Genomic DNA, 13,518 nt, shown 5'->3' with positions numbered 1-13,518 from the left:
TTTAATTCTGCAAGATTATGGGATATTATCAGAAATTTGGGTTCAAAAACCCATAATCATCATTGAAACAATGATTCACTTCGTTTTTCTTTCATGTTTGTTCTCAATTATTTGTGGAAAAGACAAAAACGATAGATCGAGAAATGAATATGATGCTTTCAATGTTCGTGGAATGGAAAAGAGTGGTATTTTGGAGAGAGGAAGTATTGTTCGGATGTTCTGCGAAATACACAACTCGTCAGTTGAATTGAAGGGAATGTTGCTTGAAAGTCAGGAAATTGTGTGATGTTTGAAATAAGAGCAGGATCATTGCTGCAGGTTGAGGGGGGTGTGTTTGTGAGAAACAATGAGTGGAATGGGAATTATGTGAGGAATGGAGGGAAATGCTCACTGATAAACACGACTTTGGGAATTGGGAATGGTCAGGAATGTGGAATGATGGAGAGTGTGGTGAAGATGGAAGGGGGTGATTTGTCTTCGTTGTTTGTGAAAAACAGTGAGTTTGAGGATGTTGTGTTTTGTGGGAGTGGAGGCAGTTTTTTGAGAGATGGTTCAGGAAGTTTTGAAGGAATCCAAAACTGCAGATTTGTTAATATCACAAAGAAATATGGTGAAATAGAGAAAATGCAAATCGGAAAAGAGAGGATGATGAAGATGAGTTCAATGGAGGATTGCGATGTTGAAAGATCGATGAATGTGCTTGAGGGAGGGATTGCGAGTGGAACAGAAGGATCTGGTTCATTATTATGCAACAATTGCACATTTTATCGCAACGAAAGAGTGGATAGGAAAGTGAGGAACACAGACGGACAGTCAACCACTGAGTCTCTCAACTTCACGAACGCTGAATGGATTGGATGCAATGCTTCATGTGGCGGTGCACTTTATGTGCATGACAATTCGAGTGCAACACTTACTGTTGAGAATTCATCATTTGTGAAATGTAATGCGACATCCACAAGAGGAGGTGGAATATTTGCTTTGAAAATTGGAGAATGCACTGTGAAACATTCAACATTTGTTGAGTGCTATTGTATCTCTTCAAATGATTTTGGAGGGGCTGGAGCAGAAATAGAAGGAATGAAAGTTCAAGTATTTTTTGAAAACTGTTTATTCAAAGATGGATGGAGTGGAAATGATGCTGGAGGACTTGGAATTTTGGAATCAAAAACTTTATTTACAAAAGATTGTGTTTTGAATTGTCATTTCAAAAATTGCAGCTCGCATAATTCAAGAGATGGTGACGGTGGAGGCTTTCTTCATTGGTTTGCAGTTGACAGAATAGTTTTGAGAAACTGCCATTTTCAAGGTTGCTATTCAGCTCGTTCTGGTGGAGCCATCAGTATCAGGACAGATGAATATAATGGTAAATTTTTGTGGTTTTGCTTTTTCCACAACAATAGTGCTGCCACAGGAATTGGCATTTATCAATTTGACAACGAAACCGACTCTCAAATTGTTTCCTGTTATTCGACAAGAACAGAAGGAGTGAGATTTAATATAAATGGAACAGATAAAAGTAATTGGCTTCCAAATGAAGGAGGAAGAAGCAGATTTGTTGCTTCCGTTCAAACACAGGAAAATGCAACAGACACATTCAGCTGTGGGTTGAATGAAAGTTGTGCATGTCTCACAGTCAGCCATTGCCTGTCTCAAATGATTGAAGGATTTGTGGAGGAAATCAAGGTGTTGAGTGGAACTGTTGTGGAAGGAAAAGGTATTGATGTTGGGGAGAAAACAATCACCGTGAATGGTGTTTCTCCAGATGGTTCATCCATTGAAACAAAATTTGAGGGAAATGGACTGAGTCTGTTTTGTGTTGGAACCGGGAAATTGAGTGTGAGTGATCTATCTGTGATCCACAACACATCGTTTGAAAACAACAGACAATGCATTCTGTTTGATGTTGAGGGAAGTGGGTTGATGGATGTGAAGAGAATGAACATATCGATGGGCGCAACTCATTCAGAAGAGAGGAGCATTCAAAACTCACTTGTGAAACTGGAAGGGGGAGAGTTGAAGATGCAAGATGTGAGATGGGAACAAACATTCAGCACCACGAGTGTGATATCTCTGTCTCAAGAATCCTCAGTTATATTTTCTTTAAATAACTGTGTGTTCAGCAACATCGTGAGAACAACAGCAGGATCATCTCTGATGAGTATGAGTGAAGGGTCATATTCTGTAACTCTTGATGGATGCACGATTGATGGGTGTGGGAATGAAGACTGTGAGTTTGGAGGGGGAATGATGGTTGAAATGGGAAGTGGAAGTTCATTGAATGTGAAAGGAGGCGTTGTGACGAACTGTTATGCCTCAACAATTCAAGGCAGAGGAGGTGGGATTGGGCTGAAAGTGAAAGATACAAGTGCAGACTTTCTGATTTCATCAGCATTTGAAGTGAACAGGGCCAGATGGGGAAGTGACATTTTTGTTGACTCGATCGATCTGGAGTCAACTGCAACAAGTGGGAAGATCACTTCATTGACAGCATCAAATTCCACGATCAACAAAATCCGAGGATTCGATGATGGGGATGAAACTGTTCCAATTCCGCTGTGTGTTTATTTGATTCCAATTCCAGAAGAGATTGTTGCAAGTAATGTTGGTGCATTTGATCACTCCCATTGTGGATATGCTGAATTTCCCTGTCAGACTCTGAATCATTCTTTGGAAATGCAAGAAGATGAAAAGAAGATTGTTGTTGATGGGATGATTGCGATGGAAGAGGAGCTGACATTTGACTCCTTTAAACACACAATCAGAGGGAATGATGGGAACAGTGGATGGGAGGTGAGGAATGAGCAGAATGGGGTGAAAGAAAGTTTGATAACAGTGAGTGCAAATGCAAATGTGAGTTCACTTGTTTTCTCTGTTCCATCTGCACTCGCAAATCACAAAGCATTCTTCAGTTCCACATCAAATTCATTTTCACTTGAGAGCTGCTCTCTGACATTTCAAGACTCACAATAAGCGTTATGTTATGTGTTTTTGTCCATATCAGCAGGTGAGGTTTCTGTTTCATTGTTGAATGTCTTGTCTCATGTTGTTGGGCATTATCCATTGGTTTGCCTTGAGGGAGGCAGTGCTGCTGGAATATTCACTTCTATGGTGATTGAGGGAGCTGATTCGGAGACAAAGAGTGCTTTGCTTGTTGCGGAGAATGGAGCATCTGTCACAATTGAGGATTCAAAATTTTCAGCGAAAGCATCTTCACAAACAGATTCACCATCAACAGGAACGATTCGAGTGATTTGCACAAACTCAGTGAGATTGATGAAATTGTCAAACAATACGATGAATGGATTCAGAGGGAACGGAGAAAATGGGGGAGCAGTGGAATGCACGCTTGGGAGAGATTGTGCACTGGAGGTTGTTGGAGGGATGATGTGTGGGTGTGAGAGCGAAGGAGGAAATGGAGGAGGGTTGTGGGTTGAGATGGGAGAAGGATCGAGATTCGCTGTGGGGAACATGACGAATGCGAACAAAGTGAATGGAAAAACTTCAAATGATGAAAGTGGTTTATTTCAAGTTGTGAGCTGCAAGGCAAGGCAAACAGCAGATGGAGAGTGTGGATATGGGGGAGGGATTTATCTTCATTTGGCTGATGGGGCAAGCTCATTCATTTTGAGGGATGTTTCATTTTCCGAATGTGATGCCAGAGAGGGGAAAGAAATCTTCATTAACTCCTATGATCTATCAAATGTGATTATCAGAACATCGATTGGATTTGGAGTTGATACGAGTGACTTGATAAGGCTGAATGGGTTTGAGAGGTCAACATCGAATGAATCGTTTCCAATTCCACTGTGTGTCTATTTGTGGAACAACTTTTCAGCACCAGTGTTTGTGGGAGGAGGATCATTGAGCCATGATTTCTCGAAGTGTGGATTTGAGGAGTTTCCGTGTTCATCCATTTCGAAGGCAGCCACAATCCACTTTGAAGGGAAGAAAAAGGATGTTGCTCTTCTTGAGCCATTTATCTTTGAGGAGGAACTGGGGTTGACTTTGAATGAATGGAGCATTGCATCCAAAGAGGATGAGATGAAGTGTGATGTTTGTGATCAGAAAGAGGGAACGCAAAGTGGATTGATAAAAAACACAGTTTCTGTATCTGTGACTGGTGTTGTATTTTCTTTGAAGAAGTCGCTGACATATCATGAGAGTGTGTTTGAGTGCTGTTCAGGGAAGCTCACACCGAGCAAATGTGGGATGGAAGGAGGCGCTGAGACTATTTCGACTGTGTTTGTGAAGGCTGTTGGAGGAGTTGTGGAGGTGATTGAGTTTGGATCAGAAAGTATTGCCAAATGGGGTTTTTCGTTTTTCATTGTTGAAGGGAATGCTGAAAGTGTGCCTTCGATGAATATGACGAACAGCAATTTTGGAGAAATCTCATTTGTTGATGGATGTGTTGTTGCGTGCCACAACGGAAATATCGAAGAGATATCTGGTTGCACATTTTCATTGATTACTCGCTCGAAGGGAAGTGGAGGATGCATCAGCATTACGAACGAGAATGATAATGATGGAGATGATCACAAAGTGGAAATAAATGACTGCACATTCGAAGAATGTTTTATTGCTGGAGAGGAGGGAACTGAAATTGGAGGAGGTGCACTCTTTTGTGAGGCATCTTCAAAAACGAATCTTTTGATTAATATGTGTTCGTTTTATTGTTGCACAGCACCATATGAAGAGGGAAGTGTTGGATATGGAGGAGGAATAAAGCTGAAGATCCTGAAAGAAGAAGAAGAAGAAGGAAAGGCAGAGTTTGTGATATCCTCACCAGTTTTTTCATCTGAGAAGCCAAACAATGCGAAATATGGGAAGGATCTGTTCATTTCATCTCCATCGCTGATCAGCAGCATCAAGAATGAAACTCTTCCGTTTGTGAAAGATAGACTGGAAATGCTAACTGAAGACTCAATGAGAGGATATGATGGAGGAAACAAGGAGTGTGCAATCCCACTGATCTATTTCTGGAAATCTATTGGAACGAGTGTGCTTGTTGCAAGAGGAGGAAACAATGTGGTTGTGTGTGGACTGTTGGAGTATCCATGTGGATCGGTTGATTATGGTGTGAATCTGGGAAGCAATTCATCAGTTGAGTCGATTGCCATTCGGGGGATTTGTGATGTGAGGAGTGAAATGAATGTGAATGGGATGAAGGTGGAAGGAACAAATGGGGAGCCAGACAAAATCCGATTTGCTCAAGCACTTGAAGGGAATGGGGGTGCTGTTGTTGAATGTAAAGGGGTTGTTCGATTCAATCCTTCGAAAATGTATTCCTTTAATTAAGGATTGCTATCTGAACAGAGAAAAGACTTTTTATTAAAGCTTAATACAAAAAATATCAGATTTTCGTTATTGACATTCATTTTCGCTTTTCAAAAAGACGAAAAAATATTATCATTCTTGGAAACGTTTTTTCAAATGAACAACTTTAGCCTTGTTGCAAAGTTGAGAATAACAAGTTTTCATAAAAGATCGTTCTGGATTTGTTAAATAGATTTTCATCACATTATTTGGGAGATCGATGTGATGTGTTTCTATTTCGATATTTTCGTTCATTCTGTTAGAAAGAAAGCTATCACAGAATATTTGCTGGTGATCGAATATGTATTTTTTTGCTCGAAAACAAAGAATTGAAGGACATATAGTTCATAATTTTTTTCCTCGAAATTTGTCAATGAAATAATGCTTTTTCGAACGAGGAGACAATCAAATTGATGGAGCTTAGATTCTATTACTCTGTGCTTCAAAGAGGGTTCCATTATTCATTTTCAACAATTACGTTAACAATTGAAAGCGAAAGATGAAGGAGCTGAATTCATTCGACGTGAGTTATATCCATACAGCGCATTCGAAACTTCTGAACAATTGTTCGGAAAAAGTTTTTATGTTAAATCATAATTTCAAGAGTATGTTATTTAGATCAGAGACACACTGATACTGCAACAAGAATGGATGAATCCATGGAAAGAGAATCAATTGACAATTACTGTTTATTGCGGACAGTTTCTCATCAAAGATAATTGGGAACCTGATACATAATTCACTGTTGACGAATATTGAGATGCGAGGAGAAGGAATATTCCAATAAGAGAAGGAGAGAAAATGTGACGAATTTGTTTGAATGTGTGTATCATGAAAAATTATTGAAAAGATGCTTGGCAAGGATTAAGAATGACAATGAAAAAAGGAATTTCTGTTGAGGACAAAAAGTGGACAAATCAGTTTTGATAATTTTTGACTCGGACATTATCGAAAATTTGATGATTCATTCAACAACGAAAGGAAAAAGAAATGCTTTGAAAGTGTGTGTGACTAAAAGATTTCGTGAAAGTGCAGATGAGTGAATGGACGAAGTTTTTCAGGACAAACGATTAATTTGCATTTGCTAAAGAAAATTAAGTTTTGTGTTCTGATAGTTTTATTGCAGACTCAATGATACTATTCTGAAACAATAATAAAAAACAAATAGTAATTTCTTTTTTGATGCAAATTATTCAATTATTATAAAAGAAACTGCTCAACATGAATAAAGATTGTTGAAAATTTTTTTTCTTGATTAACATTCAAAGTTATAAATTATATATATCAAACATTATTTCAAATTGAAATAAAGATTGTCGTTAACTATTGTTTGATACAGCATATTGTTAAAAGCATGAATTTCACTTATACAATATTTCTCGATCAGAAAAAAGAAAGATCAATCATGACTTCAACTATATAAAAATTTAAAATATAATTATAATTTTCAATTTTCTTTGTTGACTTTCTTAATTGATAATGTTTCATGGCTTCAAATTATAATGAAATTCATATGGGTCATTATTTTTCATATCGTAACTTTGTTCGAAGAAAGATCTTTTTTTTCATAATTGTGGTATGAGCAATTAAAAGCTCAAATATGTGTTAATAAGTGAAATGTGAATGAAGTGTGAAGGAATTATTGAAAAATAAGTGAAATTGAGAAAATCTTGAAAATACCATTATAACATTTAATTTTTTAGTTTTTATTTATATCAAAATTATGTTGCATAACATCTCCCTTCAAGCTCAGTTATTGAATATTTTTGATTAATATTTGAGTATGATTTAATGATTTAACTTTTTTACATGATTGGTATGAACTATCATCAAAAAATGAATGAATGATTGATTTATATAATTTTTAGTGAAATTATGAGGTTTATAAATTTATGTATTGTTATTTAAAACTTTATTAATGTTATGGACGAACATTTTATTTAGGACGAATCGAGAGGTTAAAGAGAAGCAATGAAACTTGAAAAGAAATTAAAAACGAAAATGATGTTAATGGACTTTATGATGAAAGTGACATAATTCCAAAGAGGATGTGAATAAAGGAGGAAAGTTGTGATTCATATAATCTGTTTGATGTTTGCCTCATTATTTTTTTATTTATTTATTTATTTGGTTGTTGATTTATATGTTGATTTGTATGTTTGTTTGTTTTGTTTGTATTCTGCAAGAAATGGGAGGAGGAAATGGGAGGCTGAAATGGAGGTTGGTGTGGTTGCAAGATTTTTGAGCGCTAGGCAGTGGCAAGAAAGAGATGTTGAGAAGAAGGAAAGTTGAATGAGAAATGGAGAAGGTGGCAAAGTTAAATTAAATTCCTGTTACAATGATGAATACGCCAACAGATTCTGTGAGGCGTTGTAGCGGCAAGAAGAGGAGAGAAGAGGGAAAAGGAGGAATGTGTTGTGCGAAAGAGCGATGGAAAGGAGGAGATTTGGAAGGATGGTTGCAAAGGAATGGAGGAGCTATGAAGCATGCGGACTTAATTCCGAAGAGACAAAACAGGCGATGCTACCACGTTCGTTGATGCCTTTATCTTCATCGCCATCGTATTATTCTTCTTCTCTTTCTTCCTCATCTTCCTTCTTCTTCTTCTTCTTCTTCTTCTTCTTCATATTCTTCGTCTTCCTCTTCTTCCTCTTCTTCCTCTTCTTCTCTTTCTTCTTCTCATTCACCTCTTCATAACCCCTCTTCTTCCTCTTCTTACTCTTCTTCCTCTTCTTCCTCTTCTTTTTCTTCCTCTTTTTCTTCTTCGTCCTCTTCTTTCTCTTCTTCCTCTTCTTCTTTTTCCTCTTCATTGCCTCCTTATCCACTCACTACCTAAAGCACCACCACCTCTTCCCCCGTTGCTTTCTCCTCTGCCCCTCCCGTCAAAGATCGCCTTCTCATCCTCGACCTCCGCCCGAAACTGAATTCCGTGGGCCAGTCATTCATCTTCAGCGGATCCGAATCCGAGTCAAACTATCCCTTTGCGGAGTGCCGAAACTTTGCAATCCCCAACCTCCATTCCATGAGCACGTGCATGTGCTCTATGCGTGCTGCGTGTGTGGCGTGGGCGCAACGCGAGATCGATGCCGATGTCTTCTACGCTCTGTTACAGCTATCACGCTGGCTGGAGAGCATCCAGGTGCTCCTGCTTTCTGCACTCGAAGTCGCACAAGCAGTTCAAGGCGGGTGGAATGTACTTGCTCACTGCGCTGATGGCTGGGACAGGACACTCACCATCACTTCACTCGCATTCTTGCTACTGGATCCATTCTCCAGGACGATTGCTGGCTTTTCGATACTGGTGAAGAAGGAGCGGATGCACTTTGGGTATCAGTTTGTGACGAGGTACGGAAACAGGCAGAGGGGGTAGCCGATAGGAGAATGAAGAAGTTATTATGTGTACAAGCACACTTCCAACGGAAGAGCTGGAGGAGGCAGAACAGGAGAGCATTGCAACAACGGAAGTGGTAATACTGCTGATGGTGGTGGTGGTAGTGGTGGTGACGGAGGATTGAAGGGAAGTACAAGTAAAATTATGTAGCATGGCTTTGCTTTACCGTCTTCCGCACATCCAGTATCTTTCACGCCTGCCTTTCCGCTTCTCAAATCTCTTCTTCTTCTTCTTCTTCTGCATTTGACAAACCGCATTCTCCGTTAACTTCATCATTTCCTTCTCCAACCCCTTCTTCTTCTCCAATCTTTTCTCCAAATGCTTCTCATTTCTCTCTTCAAGCCTCTTCTCCTTCAGCCATTTCTTCTTTTTCTTCTGCTTCTTCTTCTTCTTCTTCTGTTTTTTCTTCTGATGCAGCTAGTGTCAAATCAGCAGAGCACAAGTTATTCAGAGAGAGGGCAATTTAGCCGCCTGCAAGATGCTTCTGTCCCATCTATTGAACATCCCTCGCTTCCTCTCTCTCCTTCCTCCACCTCTTCCACTTCTTCTCTTCACTTCTCCTCGGCTCATTATTAGTCTGGTCTTTCCTCTTCTTCACCGTCTCCTTCTCCTTCTCCTTCTTTGTCTCCATTTCCTTCTCCTTCTCCTTCTCCTGTTTCTTCCACTCCTTCCTCTTCACATCTCTTCGCATGCTCTCTTTCCAGCACTTCTCCTTATATCACTCCCACTCAGTTCGCTGTCCGTCTCTCGACACATCCAACAAGCTCTTCGTTCTCTTCCTGTTTGTCCAGTAATGAATTGTCTGCTTCAACACATCCTTTAACAATGTCGTCGCATTATCCTCCGCGGAATACTCAAGCTGTGCCTGTTTCTTTCTCTTTGTCCTTCGCTTCTTCTTTTGCTCCATCTTCAACACCTTCTTTTTCTTCTTCTTTAATGTCAGCTTCAATTCAGGTTCAATCTCAGTCTCAGTCTCAGTCTCAATCTCATATTTCTTCAACAGATACAACTTCTCTTTCTTCTTTTCAATTGCATCCTTTTTCTGAAGCACTGAATGCAGTTTCTCCTCAACAGTTACCGAAAACTCTTGCACATTCACAGTTTTTCAATCAAATGCCCAGACAGGACTCATCTGCCGTCCAAAAAACAAACAATGCAGCTCAAATCAAAGCAACATCAGACAAACACAACAGAAATTGCATTCAGACAGGCAAAAGCAGAAAACTGAGGTTGTGTCAGTTAAGGATCCAAAGAAGTTTATGATGCGGGCATTGCCCCTTCACTGAGCAGCTCATCATCTTCCCTGGATGCCTCGAACACCTCATTTGCCAGATGCAATCGCTCTCAGAATGTTGCAGTCAGTGGGAGTGAAGGGAATCCGTCGAAACCAGGGAGACAAAATCAGACAGACAATGGGGCGAATTCATTCACTTGGTGTGTGTGGAATGGGTCAAGCACAACTGGGACAAGTAATTCTTACACAGATGGAACTTCAAATGGCGGAGCGATTTACATGTATAGCAAGACATCAGGAACACTTTCAGTGAAGTTTTGTTCATTTAATGATTGCTATGCATATTATGATGGTGGAGGAATTTTTTGCGTTTCAATAAATTCCATCAAGATTGAGAACAATTCGTTCAATGCATGGACAGCAAAAAATTATTATGGAGGATGGATGAATACCTATTCGATTTCAACATGTTTCAGAATCAGCATGTGCGAGTTCCAGAAATGCAAAGCAAGAAACGATGGAGGAAGGTTTTTTGTTAACTTTTCAGACATCTGGAGCAAACTGAATTAGAACAATAAATTTGCTTTATGTTTGTGAAAAAATGAAGCTTTGCAATTAGACTGATTCTTTTTGGCTTTCATTGATATTACATATTTTTCTTCACTTTTTTTAGTTTTTTCTTTTTTCTTCATTTCACCTGTACACTGGGAAATAGAAATGAAAAATATGAAATTGCTAAAGATAATTATATATTTAATAAGAAATCAAATTTACGTGTTATGTTTTACAAGTTCTTCTATCGAATTTATCAAAAACATGAAGATCTCTTCAAAGATTGAACAAATTAATGTTATTTCAGTGAAAAACGAAGTGGAAATTTCAAAAATAATATCATTTTCAATGGAAACAATAAAGCCCAATGTTTGAAATGAAGAAAAAACAAAAATTGATGAGAAATAAAAGGACTGATTAATATAACATTGCGGTTTCTTTTCATTTTTTATCAAAAATGTTCGAAATGATAATACGTATTAATTATGATTAAACCTAAAAAATAAATAATTACTTGTGACAACATTTGAAAAACAAAACATTAACTTTCCTACACATTTTGCATCTCTCAAACATTACTATTCGTCCTAAATAAAATGTTCGTCCATAACATTAATAAAGTTTTAAATAACAATACATAAATTTATAAACCTCATAATTTCACTAAAAATTATATAAATCAATCATTCATTCATTTTTTGATGATAGTTCATACCAATCATGTAAAAAAAGTTAAATCATTAAATCATACTCAAATATTAATCAAAAATATTCAATAACTGAGCTTGAAGGGAGATGTTATGCAACATAATTTTGATATAAATAAAAACTAAAAAATTAAATGTTATAATGGTATTTTCAAGATTTTCTCAATTTCACTTATTTTTCAATAATTCCTTCACACTTCATTCACATTTCACTTATTAACACATATTTGAGCTTTTAATTGCTCATACCACAATTATGAAAAAAAGATCTTTCTTCGAACAAAGTTACGATATGAAAAATAATGACCCATATGTATTTTCAATTTTGTCAAGTCCGTTAATGTTTTCATCTTGCAAAAACATTTGATTTCTTTTTGCAAAACAAAACTCAATTGTTTGTTCATTCATCTAATCCACACTTTGGTTTCCGTCATTTCATCTTTAAATTTCATCGCTTTTTGTTGGATCTGTTTTCAAAATGCAGCAATGCACCATCTGATGCAAAACAGCCTCCTCCGTACCCTCCTCTTCTCTTCTCTCTCCTCTCAAACAGCCTCTCCAAAATTAACTTTATGCTTATCTTCCCGTCTAGCTGCAACATCCCTTCCACAACTGGCTCCCCCACAATCCTCTCACACTCGGCACACTGTTCCAACAACGCCCCCACCACCGTCACAGCAGCCAGATATTCCCGCAAGCTCCCATATAAATTCTCATCGATCATCCTCTAAAACATCAAATGCAATGATCCTTCATTAAGAATCCGTACCTCTTCCTTTTCTTCTTCTTTTTCTTCTTCTTCTCTTTCTTCCTCATCTTCCTTCTTCTTCTTCTTCTTCTTCTTCTTCTTCATATTCTTCGTCTTCCTCTTCTTCCTCTTCTTCCTCTTCTTCTCTTTCTTCTTCTCATTCACCTCTTCATAACCCCTCTTCTTCCTCTTCTTACTCTTCTTCCTCTTCTTCCTCTTCTTTTTCTTCCTCTTTTTCTTCTTCGTCCTCTTCTTTCTCTTCTTCCTCTTCTTCTTTTTCCTCTTCATTGCCTCCTTATCCACTCACTACCTAAAGCACCACCACCTCTTCCCCCGTTGCTTTCTCCTCTGCCCCTCCCGTCAAAGATCGCCTTCTCATCCTCGACCTCCGCCCGAAACTGAATTCCGTGGGCCAGTCATTCATCTTCAGCGGATCCGAATCCGAGTCAAACTATCCCTTTGCGGAGTGCCGAAACTTTGCAATCCCCAACCTCCATTCCATGAGCACGTGCATGTGCTCTATGCGTGCTGCGTGTGTGGCGTGGGCGCAACGCGAGATCGATGCCGATGTCTTCTACGCTCTGTTACAGCTATCACGCTGGCTGGAGAGCATCCAGGTGCTCCTGCTTTCTGCACTCGAAGTCGCACAAGCAGTTCAAGGCGGGTGGAATGTACTTGCTCACTGCGCTGATGGCTGGGACAGGACACTCACCATCACTTCACTCGCATTCTTGCTACTGGATCCATTCTCCAGGACGATTGCTGGCTTTTCGATACTGGTGAAGAAGGAGCGGATGCACTTTGGGTATCAGTTTGTGACGAGGTACGGAAACAGGCAGAGGGGGTAGCCGATAGGAGAATGAAGAAGTTATTATGTGTACAAGCACACTTCCAACGGAAGAGCTGGAGGAGGCAGAACAGGAGAGCATTGCAACAACGGAAGTGGTAATACTGCTGATGGTGGTGGTGGTAGTGGTGGTGACGGAGGATTGAAGGGAAGTACAAGTAAAATTATGTAGCATGGCTTTGCTTTACCGTCTTCCGCACATCCAGTATCTTTCACGCCTGCCTTTCCGCTTCTCAAATCTCTTCTTCTTCTTCTTCTTCTGCATTTGACAAACCGCATTCTCCGTTAACTTCATCATTTCCTTCTCCAACCCCTTCTTCTTCTCCAATCTTTTCTCCAAATGCTTCTCATTTCTCTCTTCAAGCCTCTTCTCCTTCAGCCATTTCTTCTTTTTCTTCTGCTTCTTCTTCTTCTTCTTCTGTTTTTTCTTCTGATGCAGCTAGTGTCAAATCAGCAGAGCACAAGTTATTCAGAGAGAGGGCAATTTAGCCGCCTGCAAGATGCTTCTGTCCCATCTATTGAACATCCCTCGCTTCCTCTCTCTCCTTCCTCCACCTCTTCCACTTCTTCTCTTCACTTCTCCTCGGCTCATTATTAGTCTGGTCTTTCCTCTTCTTCACCGTCTCCTTCTCCTTCTCCTTCTTTGTCTCCATTTCCTTCTCCTTCTCCTTCTCCTGTTTCTTCCACTCCTTCCTCTTCACATCTCTTCGCATGCTCTCTTTC

General features: G+C 39.1%; 3 protein-coding genes across 3 annotated transcripts; all 3 read left to right on the top strand.

Moving 5' to 3' along the window:
• Positions 1–285: 285 nt before the first annotated feature.
• On the top strand, positions 286–5,298 carry MONOS_1759 (uncharacterized protein; the record flags this gene model as incomplete). The annotated part of the gene is made up of 2 exons (XM_067870524.1): positions 286–2,824; positions 3,005–5,298. The coding sequence occupies 2 exons, from the start codon at positions 286–288 to the stop codon at positions 5,296–5,298; spliced, it is 4,833 nt and encodes a 1,610-aa protein (XP_067724827.1).
• A 3,040-nt stretch (positions 5,299–8,338) lies between these two features.
• Positions 8,339–10,254, top strand: MONOS_1758 (putative Myotubularin-like phosphatase domain; the record flags this gene model as incomplete). The annotated part of the gene is made up of 4 exons (XM_067870513.1): positions 8,339–8,661; positions 8,892–9,129; positions 9,284–9,936; positions 10,056–10,254. 4 exons carry the CDS (start codon positions 8,339–8,341, stop codon positions 10,252–10,254), a joined length of 1,413 nt encoding a protein of 470 aa, XP_067724826.1.
• Positions 10,255–12,448: 2,194 nt separating this feature from the next.
• MONOS_17777 (putative Myotubularin-like phosphatase domain) lies at positions 12,449–12,967 on the top strand (the record flags this gene model as incomplete). The annotated part of the gene is made up of 2 exons (XM_067870730.1): positions 12,449–12,759; positions 12,850–12,967. 2 exons carry the CDS (start codon positions 12,449–12,451, stop codon positions 12,965–12,967), a joined length of 429 nt encoding a protein of 142 aa, XP_067724825.1.
• Positions 12,968–13,518: the final 551 nt, after the last annotated feature.

Source organism: Monocercomonoides exilis (genome assembly GCF_001643675.1).
Source record: "Monocercomonoides exilis strain PA203 chromosome Unknown scaffold31-1199392, whole genome shotgun sequence".
Lineage (NCBI taxonomy): Eukaryota > Preaxostyla > Oxymonadida > Polymastigidae > Monocercomonoides > Monocercomonoides exilis.
Note: the sequence above shows the minus strand (reverse complement) of the source record. Positions and strands in the feature narration are given on the sequence as shown.